The following is a 23164-nucleotide window of genomic DNA, read 5'->3' as shown; positions in this document are numbered from 1 at the left end:
CAGCTTGGTGTTGTCTGGGGCTGCAGTCCTGGCTTGGCTCTGCTCCTGAGGGCAGGGGGAGCTGCCTTTTGGAGCGCTCCTCTTCCAGCATCTCCAGAAGCCTTGGGTTTGGTTAATTCCTGGAGCAGTTTGTAAGAACCAAAGAGTGGCAAAGACAGCCTGGAAGCGCCAGCAACGCACGAGGGAAGAGTTCCTGTGGCAGATGTGAGCTGTGAGCATCCCCAGGGCAGTGTGGGGTCTCCTGCTCAGAGGCTCCTGGGCCCTGGGATAGCTCTGCTGGTTTGGCTTCACTTATCAGAGATGGGCCCAGTTGCCTCCTTCAAGCACTGGCTGCAACATCCACCATCTGGCCTGGCCATCGGCCTCTGCCGTGGGGGTGGGATGGACACAGGCTCCCCACCGAGGCACCATGGCTGGTGCTAATGGCAACTTCCATTTGCAGGGCACTGGGACACAACCTCGAGGGGTCACTTGCCATCGTAACTCATGGGGTCTTCTTTCCCTCACGAGGACTAGAGTTGGGGGCAAAGTCACCCAAGCGGAAAACAAGAGCCTGAGTCTGTCTCATGAAAACACAAGGGAATTTTTAAATCCTAATGACCAAATTTCCCTCCCAGAGCTCTTCCCACAGGTGCAGGAGCCGTCCCTCCGCTGCCGCCTTCGCCCGAGCTGGCATTTCCCACATCAAGCGCGAACCAAGGCTGACCTTCCTCGGCGGCCGGAGCTCTACCTGCGTCTCCACATCAATACCCGTCCCCACGAGGCGCTCTCTGAGCTCAAAAGCCATCCCGGCGGGGTCGTGGCCCGCAGCGTGGGGCCGGGGAGGCCCATCCCGGCTCGGCGGAGCCGCCGGTTCCCCGCGCTGCCCGAGCCACGTCGGGGCTTCAATGGCAGGAGGAGGAAACGCTTCGCCTTGATCAGGAGGGATAAGAATAGCGAGCGGCAGGCGGCGGCCGGTGGGGCGCGGATGAAAGGCGGCTGGCTCTCATTCTTCCCCCTCCCCGGGGCGATCTGCCCCTTCTTTTCCTGGCCATAATTGCGTGGCACGCCGCAGACGAGTGTCACGCCCCACCAAAGGGCGAGCGCGGCGAGGCCAGGGCTCCGGGCTGGCGGGCAATGAGCGGGGAGGCAGCCAGCATGCTTTTGATGCCGCTCTTCTTCCCCCTGACGTGCTGAAGAATGATCAGGCTCTGAGGAAGGCATCTCTGTGGCTCGGAGCTCTGCCTCGCTCTGCAGACGAGACCAGCCGCCGCTCTGCCGCGCCAAGAGGGCAGAGGGACGGCACCAGGAGGTGCTCCATGGGCCAGACTCAAACCCAACGCCCCTGAGCCCTCCACAGCTCCACATCCCTCCAGCCAGCACAGTGGTGGACACGCCTGTGACCCTTCCTGGCAGTGGTCACTGGCTTTTGGTGGCTCCTGCCCTCAGAGGTCATGCTGGAGACAGCCTGGTGTGAAGAGCAGAGCCCGTGGAGGTGCTGTGACACCTCAGCACGGCGATTCCCAAGCCCAACAGCTGCGGTGGGGCATCGTGGCCTCCCTCTTCCCTGTGTTTTTTCAGGTGTTTCCTCTGGCTTTGCTTTCATTAATTTATCACACGCACACAGAGGATAAGTGGGCTCAAACCTCCATCTCCAGCAGCTGAAATGGAATAATTACCCAGCGTATCCCACCTGGAGAAGAATTCCCAGCTGGTCAGCAAATTGTGAAGAAGTTCACTGTATCCTTTAGAGCAAGAAATTATCCTGGAGTGTAAGTTATGGCTCCAGCAGCCGTACAGGTACAAGAAATGAAATGAAAAGGGTGGGTGAGACGGAGATTTAAATGATGCTGCAGAAAACACTGAGCAGGAGACACCTTGATCTGACTGGGGGTTCCCTGTGGAAGAAGGGGGCCTAGCAGCAGTGTCTGAAGGAGATAAAAGGGGAAAACCTGACACAAGAACCTGGGAACATCCCCTCAGCTCTCCCAGGGCAGGCATCTCACAGCTGAAGTCCTTTTCCCTGCATTGGCGTGATGCTGCACATCATCCCTACAGCTGGCTGGTATTTTTGGGGGGCTATTTTGTCCTATTTTTAGGAAATGCCAATATGGACTGGGGACTTTTTTTGGGTCTGGAAGGGAAAAGGTCAGCCTGAGCAAATTTCTCAACCTGAACTGAAGGCAGAGAGGGGTGACAAACCCACTCCAGCTTCAGATGGAGCTAATTAAAGTGCTGACATTTTAAGACATGATGATGTGAAATCTCTTGCTTCAAGCCAAGTCTGGGCCCTTTTCAGAGTTTAGTTCTGCTGCCCAGAGTTTCCAGGAGAGGTGCAAGCCAACTGAGAGGGATGATGGGTTGGTTTTAATGTGGCATTGTCCTTACAGTGCGAGCAAGTTTTTAGCCTTTGGAAGAATCCTGCAACATCGAGTTGCCTGGGCAGAGATCCCCAGAAAAGTGGAGCTCTCCAGCCCAGGTGGCTGTGAGACAATTTGAGTCTTGGCACTGTTATGTTTTACCCTGCAGAGAGAACAGGGGAGGAGAACCCCAGCCCCACAACACGGGGCTAAACTGGGGGAGGTGCACACCCCAAAACCTGTAGCATCACCCCAACAACTCTCCCCTGCACGAACAGTGACATCAAACCCAACCATGTGGAGTTTTCTGGAGGGTGGAGGCTTTTGGGGCGGCCCTGGGAGGGCAGGGGAGGGTGGGCTGTGGCAGAGCCGTGTGCCATGTGCTGCCAGCGGGGCCGACATGCGGGGCTGGGGCTGGCTGGGAGGGAGGGAGGGAGGGAGCTGCAATCAGGAGCTCTATTGTGGCTCTCGGGCTGCCGGCACAATGCAGCATTAAGAGACAAAGTCAGCTCGGCTCGGTGGGGTGCGGGAGGTGATTTGGGGGAAGGAGAGACTGGCTCTGACAGGTAGAACGAGCCTGGAGTGATGGGGGGAAAGGCAGACTGATGCCGGCGCCTGCAAACAGTTTCTGGCTCCAAGCCGAGTTGCAGGTGTGGGAGGGTGAGTGAGCTGTGCTGCTCCACTGGGAATATCCCGGGGTTGTTCCCAGGAGAGACCTGTCTGCACCAGCCCTGGGGACAGGGATGCACCCAGGCATGAGACACAGAGGGGTGGATGGACAGACAGACAAACAGGCTGATCTCCAGGGAGAGATTGAGCAGGGCAGGGCAGGCACCAGCCCAGGCGGCAGCAGGAAAACCTTTCCACGTGAAGGGAGCTGGCAGGATGCTGGGGCAGCAGGGGACGGATGGGGCAGCGCCGTCATTTGGGCTTTGGGACTCACTTTAAAGCCCCACTCCTCAAAACCATCCCTTCTGCAGGTGCCCAGGTGCACCTACCCCTGCCAGGTAAGGGCACAACGAGTCCCAAAGGGTTGTGCTGGTGCCAGTGGGGGCCGTCAGGCTCTGGGGAGCCACAAGTGCAGCTTCTCATTGGGAAAAAAAATAATAGTTTGGGGACAACCTATTTTACTAGCTCAGAGAAGAGGTGAAACACCCTGAGCTCTGCCCCACCATCATGCTCTCAGTGCAGGCGAGATGCTGCAGGTGAACTGGGGAGTGGGAGGATGGAGGTGAAATGGTGGGTGTGAGGATGGAGGTGAAATGGTGGGTGTGAGGATGGAGTTGAACTCGTGGATGTGGGGATGGAGATGAGCTGGTGGATTCAGGATGGAGATGAGCTGGTGGGTGTGAGGATGGAGATGAGCTGGTGGATGTGAGGATGAAGTGGTGGGTTCAGGATGGAAATGAGCTGGTGGGTTCAGGATAGAGGTGAACTGGTGGATGTGAGGATGGAGTTGAACTCGTGGATGTGAGGATGGAGATGAGCTGGTGGATTCAGGATGGAGATGAGCTGGTGGATGTGAGGATGGAGATGAGCTGGTGGATGTGAGGATGGAGGTGAAGTGAGGACTGTGAGGATGGAGTTGAACTCGTGGATGTGAGGATGGAGGTGAGCTGGTGGCCTCTCTCCAGCTGAGACATTTTCTGCTCTGTCATCCTGAGTTTTCTGCTCTGTTTTGCCAGACTGTTCCGGGGAAGGCGGCCGTGCCGAGCCGCGCGTTCTCCCAATGCCATCTAGTGTCAGCTCCGGCAGCCCCAGACAGTTATTTTAAGGCATCAGCGCTGATTTATTGCAGAGGGATCTTTGAGGGCCAACAGGCTGCCCAGGCTGGTTATTAACAGCAGCACGGATAACTAACGGATGGGTGCGCAGGCTGGGCTGGATTATTTTTATTATCGCTCCTGTTTCGCACTAAAAACCCACCCTGGCAGGATGGAGTGCGAGGACGCAGTGCCGTGTCCGAGGTGATTAAAGTCTTTCAGCCTTCAGCCACTTGTCGTGTAGCCCAGCCATCACCTGAGGCTTAATCACTCAGAAAAGCGCTGTCATGTCCTATTGTCGCCGTATTGGGAGCGCGACCTCTTTCCCGTTTAGCTGCCATCTGAAAAGAATGTAACTTGCCGGGAGACAGGCATGACTCAGGAGACTGGTGATGGGATATAAAGACTTTGACCTGCGGGCCGCCCATTTGCAGGCTGCCAAGGTCAGTGGCAAGGGCGACGATGTCCTTTGCACGGTGATTATCTGGCCAAACCACCCAAAACAGGCAGTAGCGGGTCTGTCCGTGACAGACAGCGCTGGGCTGGACTCTGCTCCTACTGTGAGGGCATCAAGCCCCCAACCCCTCCCCGCCTGGGGTTTGGGGCTGTGTGACTGCCCACGGTCCCCTCCTGCTTAGGAATTTGTCCTCTACATCTTTCCCCTGCCACCGCTGCAGGGGCATGGTCTGCACAGGCTGAGGACACTCTCATCTCTCTCTCATTTCTGCCTTTTTAGGGACAAAGAGCCACGGCAGCATCTCCCGTGGCCCATTCAGCGGCCTGCCAGTGCAGAGGATGGTTTTACAAGACACGTGTGCCCTGTCCCCTGCTCGCCCTGTCCCCTGCTCTGCTCACCACCATCACCTGCCATGATTTAGGCCCCTGCTAACCTCATCCTCATCCTCAGCCACTGCTGACCATGTCAGTTTATCTCCTCGGCTGCAAACCACCTCATCGAGGCACTTTGAGTCGGTGATTAATTAAGGTCTCCCTAGAAATGAGGTTACTCCCTGCAGCCTCACATATAAATGTAAGATTAATGGGTGCTGGCCGTGTTAGATGGCCACGAGCGGGCTGGGCCAGCGAGGGTTTGCCTGTTCTCATCCAGACAGTCCTTGAACACAGATTTTCCGTGGAAGAACTTCCAAACAATCCCGTGGGATTGGGAATGCAGCTGGCAGTGCAGTGGGGAGCCACGGGGCTGAGGAAAGGGGGTCCCGGGGCTGAGCCAGGCACGGAGCAGCCGGGTTGGAAGCAGCAGCGATGCTCACACGACTCTCCCGGTGGCTGAGCCAACATCCAGCCTGCTCTGGGTGTTTAATTTTCGCTAATCTGTTTGGGGTTTTTTAATTATCTGCAAACAAGGTGCCTTCTTCATGGAATAACAATGGTGCTGGGGGCAGTGGGCGGCAGGGCTGTGCCCACACCCCTTCCCTGCCGCTCAGCACCGCTCCGGAACTTCGCCCAGGACTTGTTTGTCTGTCCTTATCCATCATCAATCCCGGGATTCCGCCCTGCTCAGCAGCATCTGCGTGCAGCATCTCCGGCAGCAGGAGCGAGTCCTGCTCAGCTGGTGTGCAAAAGCCTTCGCAACCACCCTGTGCTACGGAGCTGGAGGAGGGCTTAAATACGAGGCTCTTTAATAAGATGAAAAGGGCCCTTTCTTTCCCCACTGGTTTTCTGCTTGCTCTTTCATGCTGCAGGAGCCCTCGGGTTGTGTCAGGCCCTGCCTCTCCGTGGGCTGACAGGTTTCCTAACTCCCCTCCCTGCACTGTCAGCACGGTATCAGGAGCAGCAAATGCCAGTTGCAGCAGCTGGAGGAGGAGGAAGGCCAGGTCGGAGCAGTCCCTGGCCTCGTGTGTTTGCGGTTTTTTTCCTCCAAAACATCCTCAGTGGCACCGGTGACCTGCAGAAAACCCTGTGCCTCAGTGTGTGCAGCAGGAAAATGGGTCTAATCCCGTTTACCTGTCTCCTCCAGAGCTGGCTGTGGTGTTTGATTCATGTCAGCAGCTTGGCTGGTGACTGCGGGATGAATGACACTATATAAATGCAAAGTGTTATTAATATTTCATGTTGTAGTGAAAATGTACTAATGGGGCTTGTTCCTGGAAGATAAAGTGCTGCCATTAATACACCTTTGTGTCCCCTGCGCTGGGGACTCACCTGTGGAGGGATGGAGGGGCTCTACCTGGAGCAGAAACTGCCCATCACACCTGGCAGCTCCCCAAAAGAGGGGATTTTAACCCGGAAAGACACAGAGAGCCACTTCTGACATGCACAAAATCAGGGGTACCAGGGGCAGAACGTCCCCCCCACCCACCACTGGGTGCTGCTGGATGGGTGCTGCTCTGGGTCCTGCCTGCCCGCCCGTGGGGGACACAGCCCCTGGGAACCCCCTGCCCAGCACAGCCGCTACACAGGCATGTTTAAAAAAATAAAAATGGGCTTGTTTGATTTCAAACTGCAGAACTCTTCCCTGGAGCCATCCACAAACACTGGTAATTTACTTTACAGCTGTTTAGATTTGTTTCTCTACATTTTTTTTTTAAACCCCAGCAGAATTGCAAATGAAATGTGTGTTTGCTCCTCAAATGACTCCAGCCATACCTGAACTCCTGCACCCCACACACCTCCTTGGACTCCCTCCCCTCTGACCCCCATCCCTGCACCCCACAGCTGTGAGATGGGGGTCAGACCTCCAAGAGGGGGTTCTTTGAGCTGGGGGTTCATTTTGGGAGGCCTCCAGATTCTGGTATCAAGGAGGGGTGATGGAGAAGAGACTTGTGCCAGCTTGCAGGTGAGGGGAGCACAGGTAAGCAGTTAATTAATTGCCAGTGAAATTATCAACTGCCACCCACTTAATAGAGGGTGGCGAGGGATAAAGACTCTGCTAAATTATTGCCATGGTGCAAAGTTTCAATAAAAAAGGATTATAAAGGGCAGCGTTCGGCTGAGAGGCTGCCGGTGCTGTGGGCAGGGACTCCCAGGGCTTCGGCCACTTTGGAGGAAGGGGGAATGGGCGCAGGGAAGGCAAGGAGGGACCCCAGGCTGTGCTGAACATCCCTGCAGAAGCTGAGGACTGACAGCCCTGAGCTCCCACCCCTCCCCACGGCGGAGCAGCCGGCTCAGCCCTTCCCGGCACGGCAGCGCTGCGGGGCCGCCCTTCGCCTCGGGAAATCTGGCATTCCTTGCGACACGTGGGGATCGGCCTGGAGCCTCATCCCTTCCCCCGGGAATCTCCTCCTCGCTCCCAGGAGCGCGGGGATGACTCATGTGCTGTCTTTTGTGCCGGGCGATGCGCTCCTGCCCTGGGCAGGCGCCGACCCGCAGCAGCGCCGCCGAGGGACACCCGCAGGTGAGCGGCCTGGGGACCCCCCTCTGCCGCGACCCCCGGCCCCGAGGAGGTGGGGAGGGCGCTGGGGAAGTGCGTCTGCCCGGCCTGGCACCAGGGAGATGGGCACGGCCTGCGCTGCTGCCGGCAGCGTGCACAGGGAAGGAGGAATCTGGGGTTTGTGCGCTCCTCCGGGGAGCCACCGTGAGCCGGGAGCCACCGGCTCCCACGGGAGGGACGCGAACGGGAGCGTCCGTGGTCACTCCAGTCCTGCGGGTGGGTGCACTGGCTGAGCTGTGCAGAGCAGGGGATGCGTTCACCCCTCGGCGAGGGGGAATCTTGTTATTTCACCGGCAGGCAAAACATTTAAAGGAGATCCAGTGCCAAACGCAGCCCTGGGAGTCTTTGCTGCAGCTCCACGGCGCATGGGGTGCGTTTATCTGGCACGATGCAAGTCACATCGGGGTCAAATCGGCCACGCAGGTGCCTGGGGTCGGTGAAAATTGGTTGTTTTGGCTGCCCGGCCCCACGGCAGCCCCTCGGCGCTGCAGCCCCCCAGCCCAGCCGCTGCCTCTGCCCTGCCGCGGGCTCCCCGGGGCGTGGGGACACGGAGCGGTGGCACCGGGCTCCTGCGCTGGCCGGGGGAGCACGGAGGCGACGGCAGATTCCAGCGATGGGAGAGGACGCGGCAGCGCAGCCGGAGCAGTCACGCCCCGGCTGCTCCTATTTGTTGTCTGCCTGGGCCAGGCCTGGCAACGTAAGGGAAATTAATAACAAATACCTGGGCAACGAGGCGGGAGCTGGGGCGGGATGGGGGCTGAGCCGGAGGTGGCTGGAGGATGATGTGGCTGGGGCAGAAACCCCGAGCGTTTGTCAGGTCCCCGTGCTCCCAGAGTGGGGGACAAGGCTTGGAGGACACGTGTCACCCAGAGCAGGTCTGTGCTGCCAGCGGTGTCCCTGCGTGCCAGCACAGGTCAGAGATGGTCCCAGGAGCACGGCTCGGTGCTTTGGTGCACGCAGGGAGCTCCAGTGGGGACCTTTTGCTGCTGCTTCAGTGTCTGTGTGTTCTCTCTTCCCAGGCTGGCTAACAGGACCGGGGAGCCATGAACTGGGGGGCGTTTGAGGGGCTCCTCCGTGCCGTCAATGTGTACTCCACAGCCTTCGGCCGCATCTGGCTCTCCCTCGTCTTCATCTTCCGCCTGCTGGTCTACGTGGTGGCGGCCGAGAAGGTCTGGAGCGATGACCACAAGGACTTTGATTGCAACACACGGCAGCCGGGCTGCACCAACGTCTGCTTTGACCACTTCTTCCCCGTCTCCCACATCCGCCTCTGGGCCCTGCAGCTCATCCTGGTGACGTGTCCGTCCCTCCTGGTCCTCATGCACGTGGCCTACAGGGAGGCCAAGGAGGAGAGGCTCCGTGAGATCAAAGGGGACAACTATCGCCGCATCTACCCCAACCCCGGCAAGAAGCGGGGCGGGCTCTGGTGGACGTACCTGCTCAGCCTCATCTTCAAGGCCAGCGTGGACGTGGTCTTCCTCTACATCTTCTTCCGCTTCTACAGGAACTACACGCTGCCCCGGGTGGTGAAGTGCGAGCTGCCGCCCTGCCCCAACGTGGTGGACTGCTTCATCTCCCGGCCCACCGAGAAAAACATCTTCACCCTCTTCATGGTGGTCACCACCTGCATCTGCGTGGTGCTGAACCTCATCGAGGCCACCTACCTGATCGGGAAGCGGTGCCACGAGTGCCTGGAGGCCGGAGGAGGGGACAGCCGGCGGCACAGCCACGACTGCCCCGTGTCCTGCGCCGACCCCGTGGGCACGGGCAGGCAGGTGTTCCATGGGCCTGACTACAAACCCCCCACGGCCACCGTCCCGCTCACAGCCTCCTGCCCCAGCACGCTGTCCGAGGATGAGGCTCGTTCCTAGGGCTGCTCACCTGGCCTGCAACTTCCTGGCTGCTCTCCCTCCTCTGTGCTCCAGTGCAGGAGTGCTGAGGGTGGCAGCACCCTGGAGTTGGGCTGTGCCTGAGGGGTCTCTGCCTCTCCTGTCCTGGGAAAGGCATTTACATCATCCTGCTGAATTTGGGGTAAAGCAGGGGCTGTAGAACGCGTGCTGTCCCTGGCAGTGACAGGGAGCAGCAGCTCCATGGCAGCTGTGAGCTAACAGTGGTGCCCAGACTCTGAGCCTGTACCAGCCAGGACAGACACCCTGATCCCCCAGGAAACCCTTCTCCCCATCTCTCACCCTCCATCAGCCACTCAGTGGGTGTCTGGGCCACCTCAAACTGATGCAATTGTCATTAATAACACCTATTAGTTGACTGGGGACAAGAGCAGGTCCCTGGTGCCGCAGCCACCGCGGCGAAGCGCAGGCGTGAGGATCCAGCCAGGCAGGCAGAGCCCGCTGTGAGCTGCTGGATCATCCTGCCTGGCCAGGGCAAAACACCTGAGCAAAACAGCCAAACACAGGAGAGGAAAACCACCCCAAGCATTGATTAAACAATAACATTAAATGGCAGAATCTGATCTCGTTTATTGTTGTAATACATCGCGTTCGGCCGTGACACGGGCGGTGCTGCCATTTCCGAGGCCATCAGAGGCAGCTGAGCATTAGCCGACATGAATAATTAACAATAATTTCATGGCAAATGCACTCACAAGCAACATTAACATTGAACATGCAGCTCGATCTGTTACTGGTTTTGCTTTGCTCAGAGGGTGTGATAATTATTTTTTCCATGAGCAGTGGCAGGGCCAGCGCTCCCTGGCTCTGTCCCAAAGGAAGTGGCACAGGGGGCAAGGGAACACCATCGCTGTGTCCTTTATGTGACCGAGGCCATTCTCAGCGACAGATCATTGCAGTGATCCAGCTGAGACCCTCCATGGGCAAAGCGGAGCTCTTTCCCACAGCTGGAGGGGAGGCTGAGGGGCTGCTGGACCCAAGGGGATGCTGAGGACAGGCAGAGCTGAAGGGAAGCCAAGAGCAAGCAGGGCTGCAGCACTGCTGGATGGGAGGGCAGAGACTGAACCAGCCACTGGTGGGGGTGAGGATGGTGGAGAAGCCCTGGGGGGATCCTGGCCACAGGCACTGAGCCCTCTGAGCCCACAGCAGCTCCTTGTGCTGACACATGGAGTTTGGGGACCTTTGGGGTCAGAGAGGCAGAGGGTGAAATACACACAGAATTTTCTCCACTTCTCAGGGGAAGCTGTGCTGGCACTGCCTTCCCTCCATCCACTCCTCTGCTGGATTATCCACCTGAAAGTTTTCTTTAGGAAGTGCATAACGTCAGAGGACACAAGTTGTTCTTTGTGTACGAGCCATTGCTCCGAATTAAAGAGCATGGGCTGGGCTGTTTGTTTTCCAGCAAGGTCGGCCACTCCTGCTCCAGGCTGGAGCGTGAAACCCTGAGAAGTTCCCCTCTGCAAGCACTAATGGGGACAGAGACGAGCCCCAGAAAAACCACCCTGTCCCACTTCCACGCACCAAAGCACAGCTGGAGCTGCTGCCCATTGTGAGACACCTGAAATTCCCCTTGCTGGATGTTGTTGAGCCGTTTTGTCGTGCTCAGAGCAAACACTGCAGAGCTCTGGGTGTCTTGCATCATCCAGGCTTGGGATCAGCAGCAGTCAGCCAGAAAAACGGGAGCATTTGGCTGCTTGTTTTGATATTGGTGCTGCAAAAATGGGGGTCTGGATACTGGGATACCTCCTGGGATGCAGGGTCAGCAAACCAGGGCGTGTGTCACAATAAAAGCTGAACACTTCCCAGATTTTGCATCCTCACACAGGAAATTCCCTGTATTTGCTTGTGGGGTCCCAGAAGACCACCTAAATTTTGGGGTGAGGGGATTTTAAAGAAACTCACCACTAACTCCAGCCCAGGCAGGGATGTGGAAGGGATTGCGTGCACAGGTCAGGGTAAATTGGCCTTCCCAGCTTGGGCTTGTTTCTGCCCTGGCCAAAACCCGCCTGTCTGCTGGGAATTGAGGAGAATCTCTCTGATTCTGATAAATCAGAATCTCTCTGATTTATGTCCAGCCCTGGCTGCTGGCTCTCAGGACCCCACGACTTCTCTGCCCTGTTCTTGCAGGGGAGTCTTGTCCCTGGGGATGTGGCCCTGGAGGGGGACAGCTGTTGGCAGGCACAGAATCCTGCCATGCCCCATTTAAGATTCTTCTAAAAAGGGTTTTGGGGTTTTTTCCCCTGCTGGTTTGGCATCCACCAGCTCCACGGCTTGGGTTTTTCCTTTATGGAGGAGCCAAGGTTGGGCCTCCCTAAGTCACTGGGTGTTTCAGTGCTCACATCTGGCACTGAGGCCTTTCAGCTGTCACCCTGCTGCGTGGGAGCGGGGTGGCACCAGGGTGACATGTCCTGGGCATATCCCTGAAGCTCCCAAGTGCTGAGATCTGCAGAACCACGCTGGCACCTTGTCCCTGCGCCCCCGCTACCAGTGTGGGCGCAGGGATGTGCCTCTTGATGGATTTATGGATTTCCCCAAACACCCAGCTCAGCATTTCAAACACTGCGAAGCACGGGCTGTTTCAGCTCCCCACCCAACTGCCTGAGGGAGATCTTCTGCCCATGCCCAATGCACCTGAATTTTCCCACCGTGACCACATGGCCGCTCCAGAAATTCCAAAACTGCAGGCAAGAGGCTGCCCAGGGGTGATCCGGCCCCGCTCTTCAGCTGGCCCTTACAGGGTTTGGCCGTGGGGCAGGGAGCAGCTCTGCAAGGAATCAGAGCTGCCAGTGCTCGACAACTTCCCTCTCTCCAGGGTTTTTCACCTCACAGGCCACAGCCCCCAGATTCCTGCTGAGCTCCTTTCACACCAGCCCTCTGCATCAACATAGCTCAAATTCCTGACCCGGGCAGCTCCGGGGTGAAGGGAGGCTCCGGAGCCCCTGCGTGGCTCTCATCTGGGATTGGGGTGCCCGTGGCTGTCCCCTCCTCCAGGCTCACCCCATCCTGCACGCCCAGGCTCCCACCAGGGTTTGCTTTGGGTCTCCCGGGCTCCCATTCCATTGTCCCCGGCCTGGCAAACCCTCACTGGCTTTATTTGGCCTCCTGGAGACAAAAAGCCTCTGGGCAAGTTGCTCCTTGTCTGCCAGGAGAGCAGGGAGCAAATCTCTGCTGGCACCAAGCACCCTGGGGCTCTTCAGACGTGTCCCACGGGAGGGGTGGCCCTGGCGAGGTGCCGAGGTGGCTCCAGCACGGCTGATCGGCCCCAGGGTGTGCCTGAGGATTCCAGGGAAGCCTCGGGGCACTCTAGAAACCAGGTGAGTGCAGGGAAGTGCATTCCTGCCCGGCTAAATCGGCACAGGCATCTATCGCGGCTGATCCATGGGACATCCGGTGGGATGGGGTGACTCAGCCTCCTGGAAGCTCTGGGGAGAGGGACACCCCCTCAGGGTCACCTCCCAGGTCCAGTGGGGGTGCGGCATGTGGCAGCAGCAGAGCAGGGTCCACACGGGGACCCTGGTGCCACCCTGCTCCATGGGAAAGGTCCCATCTGGCCACACCGGCCCCACCAGGGCGGTGCCTGCAAGTTCCTGTAGGCTGGAGATACCGATGAGCTGTTGCAAAACTATTACTAAGGCAAAATCATTTCAAAAGTGGGTTACAGTTGTGTAATCTGGGACTCTCAGCAGCGCTTTGCTGGTGGGCTCACAGCTGGGGCACGGCGCAAGGTCTCTGGTCCTGCTGCTGAGTCTGCAGTGCCCAGACCACCCCTGCAGGGGATGGCACCTCACCTGGAAGGAGCTGCTGGTGTTTCCTGTGGAGGAATGCGTCTGTGCTGATCTCCCTGCAGGACTTGACCCGCCTTTTGTTGTTCAAGCCGAGCGTGTGTGTGCATGTGCGCGGCAAGAACCTCTCCGGGAGCTGTTTGCCAGACTCACCCAGTTACTGGGAACCAAACCAAGCACCCTTCCCCTCCCCTCACACGCTCAGACAAACCCTGCGTGTGCAGGAGGGCTGCGGCTGGGAAGGAGCTTCCCTGCTCTGAGAGGCACCCGAATCCAGACACCTTCCTCTGGCTCTCCCACCTGGACAGGTACCTGGGGCACAGGGTACTCCGGGGCTGCCAGGGCTGAGGGGGGACAGCCCCGCGGTGTAACGGGGTGGGACCTGGAGCTGCTGTGACTGTGGGGTCAGTTGTGGGGATCCCAACATCCCACAGTGCCACATCGGGACCCCACAGGCCGTGCCAGGGTCCCCATCCCATGGGGTGATGAAGGGGGATGGCACAGCGTGGCACCCCGAGGGGCAGCAATGGCCACCCCAGGCCTTGCACCTCTGTCCCACTCCCAAAAGAGGCAGAGACCCCCCGAGAAAAGTGGTTCTGCTGAGTTTGCAGCCTCGGTGGGAGCGGGGCGCTGCCGGGTCCAACGCCCTGCGCCCACACGGGGCAGGACCTGGCTGTGACGCAGTGGGTTGGCATCCCGGGGGCTGGCAAGGGTGCCGGGCTCTGCGGGAGGCAATCCGGCACTGCCGGCACAGCTGAGCACACCCGAGCGCTGCCCGTGCTCTGCCTGGCTGCCATCCAGCACTGGGGAGCCCGTGGGGGCTCACACTGTGCTGCACACACCCCCTGCCACGGGGACTGGCACAGAGCTTGGCACGGAGATCACAACTCCTTCCTGCTCCGCTGCGGGTCCATGACTGGAGCCAGCGCTGGGCTGAACCGGGCACACGGGTGCTGGGCAGGTGGGTTATGGGCACCTGGGTGCTGGGTTGGTCTCACTGGCGCCAGGGATGGGGTCATGGGTGAATTGGCAGGCTGGTGAGGGGGCACAGGCTCTGGGGGCATGCAGAGGCTCCAGGTTCCGTCAGCACCGGCTTTCACGGGCAAAACAGCAGCTCCCCTCTCCCAGTTTTAAATCCAAGGGTTGGGTGGGAACACAGTGATTGCTCCCCACCCTGACTCCCGGCCAAGGGTTTGCCAGGGAGGAAGATCTGGTTTCAGATGGGGCAGTGAGTGAAGGTGTGTGGCCACGGGCAGAGGAACAGCCCTGGCACCAGGTTCTGTTCCGACCCCACAGCCCTGGGACACCACAGTGCACCAGATGAGAGGACTCTGATCACCAGTCTGCCATCGTGCCCTGGCTATGCCCCGTGCTGGACACTTCCCACCCCACAGCCCCTGGTGAGCGGGGAAGAAGCCTGAGCCTCCTCCAGGTACGTCTCGGAAGGCACTGGGTGGGCAACAGGCAGCAGCAATTCCTTAAAAGCGAGAGCAACCCAGTGCTCTGGGAATCCCTTTGCAAGGCAGACACCTTCACAGCCCAAAGGGTTGTAAAAACCACCTGGGTTTGTAAATCCAGGTGTAGCAAAGCTCCGGGTCAGGCTTAGCGTGTCTCCCTCCTCACACTGGGCAGCCCCAGGCTGAGCTGCAGAGCCGGTTTGGCCGTCAGAACCTCTGGCGTTGCTGCCGGAGCAGGAGCAGAGTGCTGGCCAGGGTGACATGCTGGTGACACACACAGACTGTGACATGCAGACTGTGACACACACGGACTCTCACTTTCTGTAGCCCCACTGTCTGCAAGGGTGAAGAGCCCCCATCCTAGATGAGTGCAATGTGGTGGGGGAGAAGGTTCAGTGGTCAGTGAGATCTAGTGCAGCGAGAGATGTGCAGCCCCAGTGGTGTCTCCCATTGCTCCTCCTGCCTCTCCAGGTCGGGTGACTCTGGCCTCCCTCGGCTGCCATGGATTGGAAAACGCTGCAGGCGCTGCTCAGCGGGGTCAACAAGTACTCCACAGCCTTCAGCCGCATCTGGCTCTCCATGGTCTTCGTCTTCCGTGTGCTGGTCTACGTGGTGGCGGCCGAGAAGGTCTGGGGCGATGAGCAGAAGGACTTTGATTGCAACACACGGCAGCCGGGCTGCACCAACGTGTGTTATGACCACTTCTTCCCCATCTCCCACATCCGCCTCTGGGCTCTGCAGCTCATCTTTGTCACTTGTCCTTCCCTCCTGGTCATCATGCACGTGGCCTACAGGGAGGACCGCGAGAGGAAGAACCGGGAGAAGAATGGAGAGAATTGCCCCAAGCTCTACAGCAACACGGGCAAGAAGCACGGCGGGCTGTGGTGGACCTACCTGTTCAGCCTCATCTTCAAGCTTATCATAGAGATCCTGTTCCTCTACCTCCTCCACAAGATGTGGGACAGCTTCGATTTGCCACGGCTGGTCAAGTGCTCCAACGTGGATCCCTGTCCCAACACCGTGGACTGCTACATCGCTCGGCCAACCGAGAAAAGGGTCTTCACCTATTTCATGGTCGGAGCCTCCTCCATCTGCATCGTCCTCACCGTCTGTGAGATCTTCTACCTCATCTTCAAGCGAGCTGTCCAGAGGGCAAGGAAATGGAGGAAATCCACCAAGCGCTCCGTCAGCTACAGCAAGGCCTCCACCTGCCACTGTCACATCAAGTCAGAGGAGAAGGACAACAAGTCCCAGCCCAGGTGTGTGGCAGCCCTAACTGCTGTCTGAGGGGTGCTGGGAAGGGTGGTGGGGAAAGAAGTGTCCTGGTATGTGCCAGGGATGGTGGGCACCACGGGTGACCAGCAGTGGTGCCACCACCAGACGCTTCAACCAGGACCTCTGTTGGCTGTAAGGGGAGGGGGACACATCCATGGGAACTCTCCTGCTAGGGACCACGGGCACGTCCCTGGCTGTCCCAGTGGGGGGGACACGCTCGGTGGCAGGTGGGTGCTGGCTGTCCACAGCCATACCTGAGTGTGTCTGTTCTTCCCACAGAGGAGAAGAGCTGTGAGCTCACCCGTCCCAGCCAGCTCACATTCCCCTCAACTTGGCTTTTCCAGCCTGCCAAATCCTCAAACCCTCAAGAGTCGACCCGTGTGAAAAATGACTAAACCCAGCAAAGTAACGTCCCTGGAGAGAGACCCACGGGTGCCTGAGCAGACACAGGTAAGGCAAGGGCAGCCCTGGAGCTCTGCAGGTGGCAGTGCCACAAGCATGGACATCAGAGCAGCACACAGATCCTCTGTGTCCCGCAGCTTCTCTTGGGTCCTGCAGCTCTGCTGCTCCCATGCTGGGTGTGAGTGCACCCAGCTGGTGCCCAGCCAGGGCTGGTGTCACCCAGAGCATGCCAGTCCTCCCAGTTCACTGGGCCTCACACATGCACTGCTTTCTTTTGTACCAAGAAACCAAAGGAATTCTGGGCTCCGTGGCCAGAGCTCTCTTCATGCACCCAAAGTAATGACAATGGACCAGGGCTCCAGTCTGTTGGCAACTGTTCTGCTGGCCCAGTTTGCCCAGTTTGCCATTTCTCCCCCTTGGCTCACACAAGCACCAAGCCATGTGCTGCCCAAATGCCCTTGCTGGCTCTGCTGCTTGCCTTGGTGCCTCTGTGTCCCCCCTCACCTCAGATGCACATCACACACGGCACAAGCTACAGATCCAAAAGGCCAATGAATGTCGCGTTTGGAGACACCAAGATCTCCTCTGCACACTGGAAACCGTGGGACTGGTGAGGGCAGAAGACATGGATTTGCACAGGTTCCTCAGGAGCCCACAGCCAGGTCCTTCTCATCCGCATGAGCTGGGCTTTGGCTGAGCCCACAGCCGAGCTCACGTCCGCCCGTTCCGCCTCCTCCAGCTCGTCACGCGTCGTTAAACTTTAATTCAGCAGAACCTCACGCTGGCCCCCAAGGAAATCAAGGAGGGATGAGCATCAATTATTTACTAAACCTTGATAAATATTACAATAAATAGAAATGATTTCCATTTAATCTCTCCTTAAGCAGCACTAGCGGAGGGAGGGTCCGCCGTTCCCAGCTCCGCTCGGCCCGCCCGCGTTTCACAGCCCCACGAGCGTGGCGGGGTGTGCTGAGACCCCCGACGGCAAAGCTCCGGCTGGAACCTGCGCGGGAGCTCCCGGCCGGGCTCCGGTGGGGTTCATCCCGAGAACCCACGGGATGCGGGATCGCAACTGGGCGCTGGTGGGGCTCAGCCCGGGAGCCTGCGGGATGCGGGAAGGGGGCCAGGCACGGAGGGGTTCATCCAAGGAACGGCGGGGCCCATCCCGGGAACGGGCGGGATGCGGGACCGCAGCCGGGCTCCGGTGGGGCTCCAGCACCACCCAGCGCCCGCCGCGCCGCACGGACCCTCGGGGGCAAACCACGAGCGCCGCAGCCGCGGTCCGGGCAAGGACGGAACATCCCCGGGACACCGGGCGGGGAGCAGAGCGTCCCCGAAACACCCCGCCGGGGAGGGAACTAAACCTCTCCAGGACACGGGGCAGGGGACGGAGCATCCCGGGGTCTCTGGCTCAGCGGGTTTGCCCAGTGGCGGACCCGCAGCCGTAGATGAGAGTGCGGGAGGCACCCGGGCTTCCCCCAGCTTCGGCCCCGACGGGTCCGGCCGCCCCCGCCCCGCCCGCCGGGGCCGCCCCCTCGTCCGGGGGCCGCGGGAGGGGGCGGCCCGGCACACCTGCAGCTCGGCCCGGCCCGGTACTAAGCCCCGGCCCCCAGTTTCCTGCCCACGCTCCTCCTCCGGCTTCCCCGGGCCCCGAATAACCGGAGCCACCCGGTCCGACCCCTCACACTCAGCGCGGCCCGAGCCCGGCGGGACGTGCCCGGCGCGGCGGAGGTGAGTGCGGGCACCCGGGACTGCCGGGACACCGCGACCGCCAGGGGACACCGGGCCGGGGACGGGGCACCCCACCGCTGCCGGGGGTTCCTTTAACGGCACAGCCGGCGCTTCTCTGCTTAATTAGCAGCGGTTAATGAGGAGCCGGGGCTGCGGCCGCCCTGTCCCTCCCTCACAGCCGGGCTGAGCGCCCGCGGGGTGCGGGCTTGGCTCCCCAGGATCCCGGGAGCGGCAGCAGGGTGGTGAGCGGTGCTGGGGATCCCCTGGCGATGGGAGGGGACTGAGGCTGGGAATCCATCGCCCCGCAGCAAGGCAGCTGGTGAGGGGCTGTCCGTCCAGTTTGGGGTAAGCCCTGAATAGGCGCTGGGGTGGCAGCTGTACCCCAAGGGGTTGTGCTTCCCCTCTAGACCACCCTGCTCTCTGCTTTTTGGGAAAGCCAGGGCAGCAGCAAATTTGTGAGGCCCCATGGTGCCTCCTCTTCAGGTGCCCTGAGCTCCCTGGGCAGCCCCAAGGAGCTGCGGGCTGTCCTTGGAGTGGCCAGGAGAGCCACGAGCTGTGGGTGCTGCTGGGAGGGGAGAATCCCTGTCTCTCCCAGCCCTCTGTTCCTGCACTGTGTAGGAGGAGCTCTCTGGGGCTCCTAAACACTGCCTGGAACCCTCCCTCCCTCAGAAGTGGGATGTTCCTCAGAGGGTTTGCTGGGACACTGTGCAGAGCAGCTATATCCTGAAAAAGCACGGGGTTTAGGTGGTCACATCTGCCCTGTGCTCCCCAGCATGGAAACAGGGAACTGACGTGGCTGCTGTCTTCTCTCTGCTGGCAGAGGCAAAGGGTTCCTAGAAGATGGGTGACTGGGAATTCCTGCAGAAACTGCTGGACCAAGTCCAGGAGCATTCGACCGTGATCGGGAAGATCTGGCTCACCGTGCTCTTCATCTTCCGCATCCTCATCCTGGGCCTGGCCGGGGAGTCTGTGTGGGGGGACGAGCAGTCGGATTTCGTGTGTAACACCAAGCAGCCAGGCTGCACCAACGTCTGCTATGACAAAGCCTTCCCCATCTCCCACATCCGCTACTGGGTGCTCCAGTTCCTCTTCGTCAGCACCCCGACCCTGATTTACCTAGGCCACGTTGTGTATCTCTCCCGCAAGGAGGAGAAGCTGAAGAAGAAGGAGAGCGAGCTTCGGGCTGTCCACAGCAAGGACCCGAAGATTGAGGAGGCCCTGGCAGACCTGGAGAAGAAGATGTCCAAGATCTACATGACAGAGAGCGGGCGGCTCAAGATCCGAGGGGCGCTGATGTGGACGTACATCACCAGCATCATCTGCAAGAGCATCTTTGAGGCTGGTTTCCTCGTGGGCCAGTGGTACCTGTATGGCTTCTCCATGGTGCCCCGCTATGTGTGCAAGAGGGACCCGTGCCCCCATCAGGTGGACTGCTTCATCTCCCGCCCCACCGAAAAGAGCATCTTCATCATCTTCATGCTGGTGATGGGCCTGATCTCCTTAGTCCTGAACCTCCTGGAGCTCTTCCACCTGTGCTGCAAGAACCTGCTTAGCAACATCAAGAAGGCGTCAGGGCCAGCTGGACCGAGCCAGGACACCTTTGTGGATGACATGGTCTCGGGTCCCTACGTGCCCAAGCACTATCCCTTCCTGCCCATGGCTGAGAGCCACGCGCCCTCCTACCAGACCTACAACAAGCTCTCCAGCGAGCAGAACTGGGCCAACTACCGCAACGAGGAGAACCTGGCACTGGGCAGCAGCAGCAGGCCCCTGCCGGACCCCTACGCCCCCGGGCTTGCTGAAGCCTCCGCCCCGGAGGAGAAGCCGGGCAGCCGGCCCGGGAGCTCAGCCTCTAAAAAGCAGTACGTGTAGTGCCGGGCTGGCTCCGGCTGGCAGGGGGACATTCCTCGGTCCCTTGTGCCTGCAAAGGTGCTGGCTGCGGGCAGGCAGCTGCCTCCTGCCTGGTTCTGTGCTCTACACATTCCCCTCTGGAGGCTCCAGAGACCTGCCCGCCCTGGGATGGGATGCTCGGGAGCACGGCCGTGGAGCGCAGCCTCCGCTCTCGCCGGTTTTCCCCACAGACCCTGCAAGGAAGGAAACTGCATGAAGTTCCCTGGGACGCCGTGTCCTGTGTGCCTTGCCGTGGGAAAGGGAGAAAGCTCTGGAGCCACGCCGTGGAACAGGCTGTCCCCGAGGCCGTGGCTGGAGGCTGCTGGCCATTGGGGGCTGTGGTTCAGCCAGACCCCAGAGCCTCGGCCGGCACGAGAGCCAGGAGTGCAGCCGTGGGAAGCTGCTCGTCTCCAGCCTCCACACGGAGCAGGCTGGGCCGGGGACTGCCGGGAAAAGCTGGGCTGGGGCAGCGCTGACTGATCCTGGCCACCAGCCCCATCCCATTCCAGTGGTCCTGGCATCTGCCCAGAGTTGGCTGCAGAGGCTGCCCCCTCCCCATGGGACACAGAGGGGTTAAGCCAGCTCTGCCGTGACCGGCAGATTCCAAAGGCTGCAGGGGCACTGTGGGTGACCCAGGAGTGTGAGTTCCTCCCCTCCCGGCCCTGGGCTCTTTCCCATGGGATGTGTGCCTTTAAGTTATTTTTAACCTGCTGGGCTGAGCATGGAGTTTCTGCCTTAAAGGTGCAGTTTGCAGGGACTTTGGGGAGCTGTGTCCAGCCTGGCCGTGTGCCTTAGAGCCCCGTGGGGTTTAGGGAGGAATCAGCCCAGCACCTGAAAGTTTGGGGGTTTTGGGTTTTTATTACTTTGCACTAGTCATCTCCTGCTGTGGGCTGAGGGGTTGAGGGGGGTGGAAGGACCAACTGCTGTCACAGGAGCTGTCACCCTGACTTCCCCAGCCCACTGAATGCTGTGAGAGGGGATTGTCCTGCTGTGACCAAGGGGCTGCTGGTCCTGTGTGACCAAGGTGTGAGTGAGGGTGCGGTGTGGGCACTGCCCTCAGCGCTGTTTCCCTTCCCCTGGCAGATTCCGTGTTGCATCTTGTTGAATAAAGTTGGATGAATGAGAAAAGGTGAAGGTGGTGTGTCTGTGCTTCCTGCTGCCTCCAGGAGGGCAGGTGAGGGTTTGGGGCTGAGGGAGGGGGAAATGCTGTCCTGTGGGGCTGATGGGGCTGGGGTGAAGGGGAAAGTGGATGCCCAATTTTGCTGTGGATGCCACACACCCACTGAAAGCACAACCCTCCCTGCTGTGGCCTCCTGTCTCCCTGAGCCCAGCCTTAATTCAGGGTTTTCACAGAACTGTCACGTCCCAGGCTCATGGTGGCCCAAAGCAGAGCTCAGCACCTCTCCCTCACTGCAGATAAACCCAGCAGAGGCCACGGAGCTGCTCGTGGCTGCATAATAGGTGGAAATGAGCCACAGATAAAGGCACACAATGTGGCTGGGGCTGTTGTTTAGCTCCCCGGCCAGAGCAGAGCCTGCTCTCTGTCGAGGGCCTCTCCAGTGAGGGTGGGACAGGCTAAAAATACCCCGGAGAAAATGAAATATGGGTGATATGGGGCAGTATCGCTGCCATCGGCCGCTGGAGGAAATGAGGAGGGAGGCACCCAGCTGTGCTGCCCTTGGGCTGGGAGCCGAGCCCACCCTTGGCTTCCTCCCTGCTGGGGACGAGGGGAGGTGAAACCCCCTGGGGTGGGGGTCTGGGCACACCACCAGCTCCCAGCTGTTCCCTGTGCCCTCTTTCCTGTGCCCTCCTGGAGGAAGCTGGGGTAGATCCAGTGTGGAACGACCCTGCCCTGCTCTCACTGTCTCTGGAGGGACCCTGTCCTGCTCCCTCTGTTGCCCAGTTGGGACCTCCCAGGCCACTCCAGTGCAATGGGGGGCACATGCCAGAGCTCCCCAGGTATCAGCTCTGGGGGGAGCAGCTCAGTGCGCTGGGTCAGGAGGAAACACCCGAGTGAAAGGGAACGGAGCAGCCACGCCATGTTTACCCACCACAGTGTCCCCGGGTCACCTCCCCTCTCCTGGACTCCTATTTTTGTTGGCACCGGGGGAGCATCACACTTTTCCGAGCGACCCTGAAGGTGGAAAACAAGATGGCCGAGACGCCCCCCACCCTTGCCTGGATAGTGCAGTGCCCAGGCGCTGCACAAACACAGCTCCGTGTCCCGCTATTGTTCCCGTGTTGTGACAAAGCGGCTCGGGGCAGCTGCAGTGACCCCACGCCGCCGGGACGTGCTGCCAACAACAACAGCGAGGGGCTTACCTGCGGGCCAGGCTGGGGAGGGGGCAGCAGCAGGGCTGGGGTTGGCTAGAGCGTCCCAGAAGGTGGGCGGGCAGCCCTTAGGCAAATAAAAGTTTGGAGCTGATAAGAGCCCAGGCTGGCCCAGCAGAGCCCTTTGGCACAGCCCGGGGATGGGGACAGACAGTGGGGGCTCCCATGGGCACCCCCAGAGTTAAGAAACACTTTGAGGCAGCTCTGCCAGTCCTGGAGGGACCACACACTCCCCAGAACCCCAATTCCTGCTGGGGATGTTGGTCTAATGCCGTCACAGTCCCCAGGAGCCCTGGGGCTCCTCTGCAGGGAGGTTTCTGCCCTCCTCCCAGTTAGGACAAGTCCGTGCCAGGCTCAGCTCTGCCATGGCCTGGGACAGAGGGCTGTGCTGCCTGAAAGGCTCTGCCTGAGATGCTGGCCAAGCACCAAGGAGTTTATTTTTAACCTTTCCCAGCATACAACAAACAGCATCTAAATCTGACCCACTCAGGAAGAGCCGAGGTGGGAGCAGAATCACAGCTGAGGGGGAAGAAGGGTAGAGAGCTGGGCAGGAGGGTGCCAGGCAGGGCCACAGCGTGGCCACGCTTGCCCACGGGGCCCTGTCAATGCCCAGGTGTGTCCTCAGGGGGAGTGGGAGCAGTCAGGAGCATCCTCCTGGGCCAGGCACAGAGCCCTGACCCCAGCACTCTGTGCCCACAGTAGCCACTATTGGGGCAACCCCAAACCAGGAATAATCCTGCCCTTTCCAGCCACTGCCAACGGTGCACGGCGAAGGAAAAGCAAACCCCACGGAGCTCCCTTCCTCCCCTGGGTTATATTTAGCCCTCCACTAGGGTCCCTCCATGCACGGGCATGGCAGACAATGCAGCCCCGTGTGAGAACTGCAGGAGGGAGGA

At 59.8% G+C, this 23164-nt stretch overlaps 3 protein-coding genes across 6 annotated transcripts; all 3 read left to right on the top strand.

Annotated features, from left to right (window-relative positions):
* Positions 1–7391: 7391 nt before the first annotated feature.
* LOC128818953 (gap junction beta-5 protein-like) lies at positions 7392–10042 on the top strand. Its single transcript, XM_053998780.1, has 2 exons — positions 7392–7457; positions 8513–10042. Exon 2 carries the CDS (start codon positions 8537–8539, stop codon positions 9362–9364), a length of 828 nt encoding a protein of 275 aa, XP_053854755.1. The 5' UTR covers positions 7392–7457; positions 8513–8536; the 3' UTR covers positions 9365–10042.
* Positions 10043–13409: 3367 nt separating this feature from the next.
* On the top strand, positions 13410–16518 carry GJB3 (gap junction protein beta 3). Of its 4 annotated transcripts, none has more exons than XM_053998748.1 (4): positions 13410–13490; positions 14479–14614; positions 15111–15898; positions 16259–16518. In XM_053998748.1, the coding sequence occupies exons 3-4, from the start codon at positions 15141–15143 to the stop codon at positions 16296–16298; spliced, it is 798 nt and encodes a 265-aa protein (XP_053854723.1). In that variant the 5' UTR covers positions 13410–13490; positions 14479–14614; positions 15111–15140; the 3' UTR covers positions 16299–16518. The 4 variants fall into 4 exon arrangements, with proteins under 4 accessions (XP_053854723.1, XP_053854722.1, XP_053854725.1 ...); XM_053998747.1 differs by lacking the exon at positions 13410–13490 and adding an exon at positions 13979–14143; XM_053998750.1 differs by lacking the exon at positions 13410–13490 and adding an exon at positions 13979–14143 and having other exon boundaries at positions 16194–16518.
* Positions 16519–17931: 1413 nt separating this feature from the next.
* GJA4 (gap junction protein alpha 4) lies at positions 17932–22365 on the top strand. The gene is made up of 2 exons (XM_053998894.1): positions 17932–18047; positions 18868–22365. Exon 2 carries the CDS (start codon positions 18888–18890, stop codon positions 19917–19919), a length of 1032 nt encoding a protein of 343 aa, XP_053854869.1. The 5' UTR covers positions 17932–18047; positions 18868–18887; the 3' UTR covers positions 19920–22365.
* The last annotated feature ends 799 nt before the right edge of the window (positions 22366–23164 follow it).

This window comes from Vidua macroura, chromosome 25 (assembly GCF_024509145.1).
Source record: "Vidua macroura isolate BioBank_ID:100142 chromosome 25, ASM2450914v1, whole genome shotgun sequence".
Taxonomy (NCBI): domain Eukaryota; kingdom Metazoa; phylum Chordata; class Aves; order Passeriformes; family Viduidae; genus Vidua; species Vidua macroura.
Note: the sequence above shows the minus strand (reverse complement) of the source record. Positions and strands in the feature narration are given on the sequence as shown.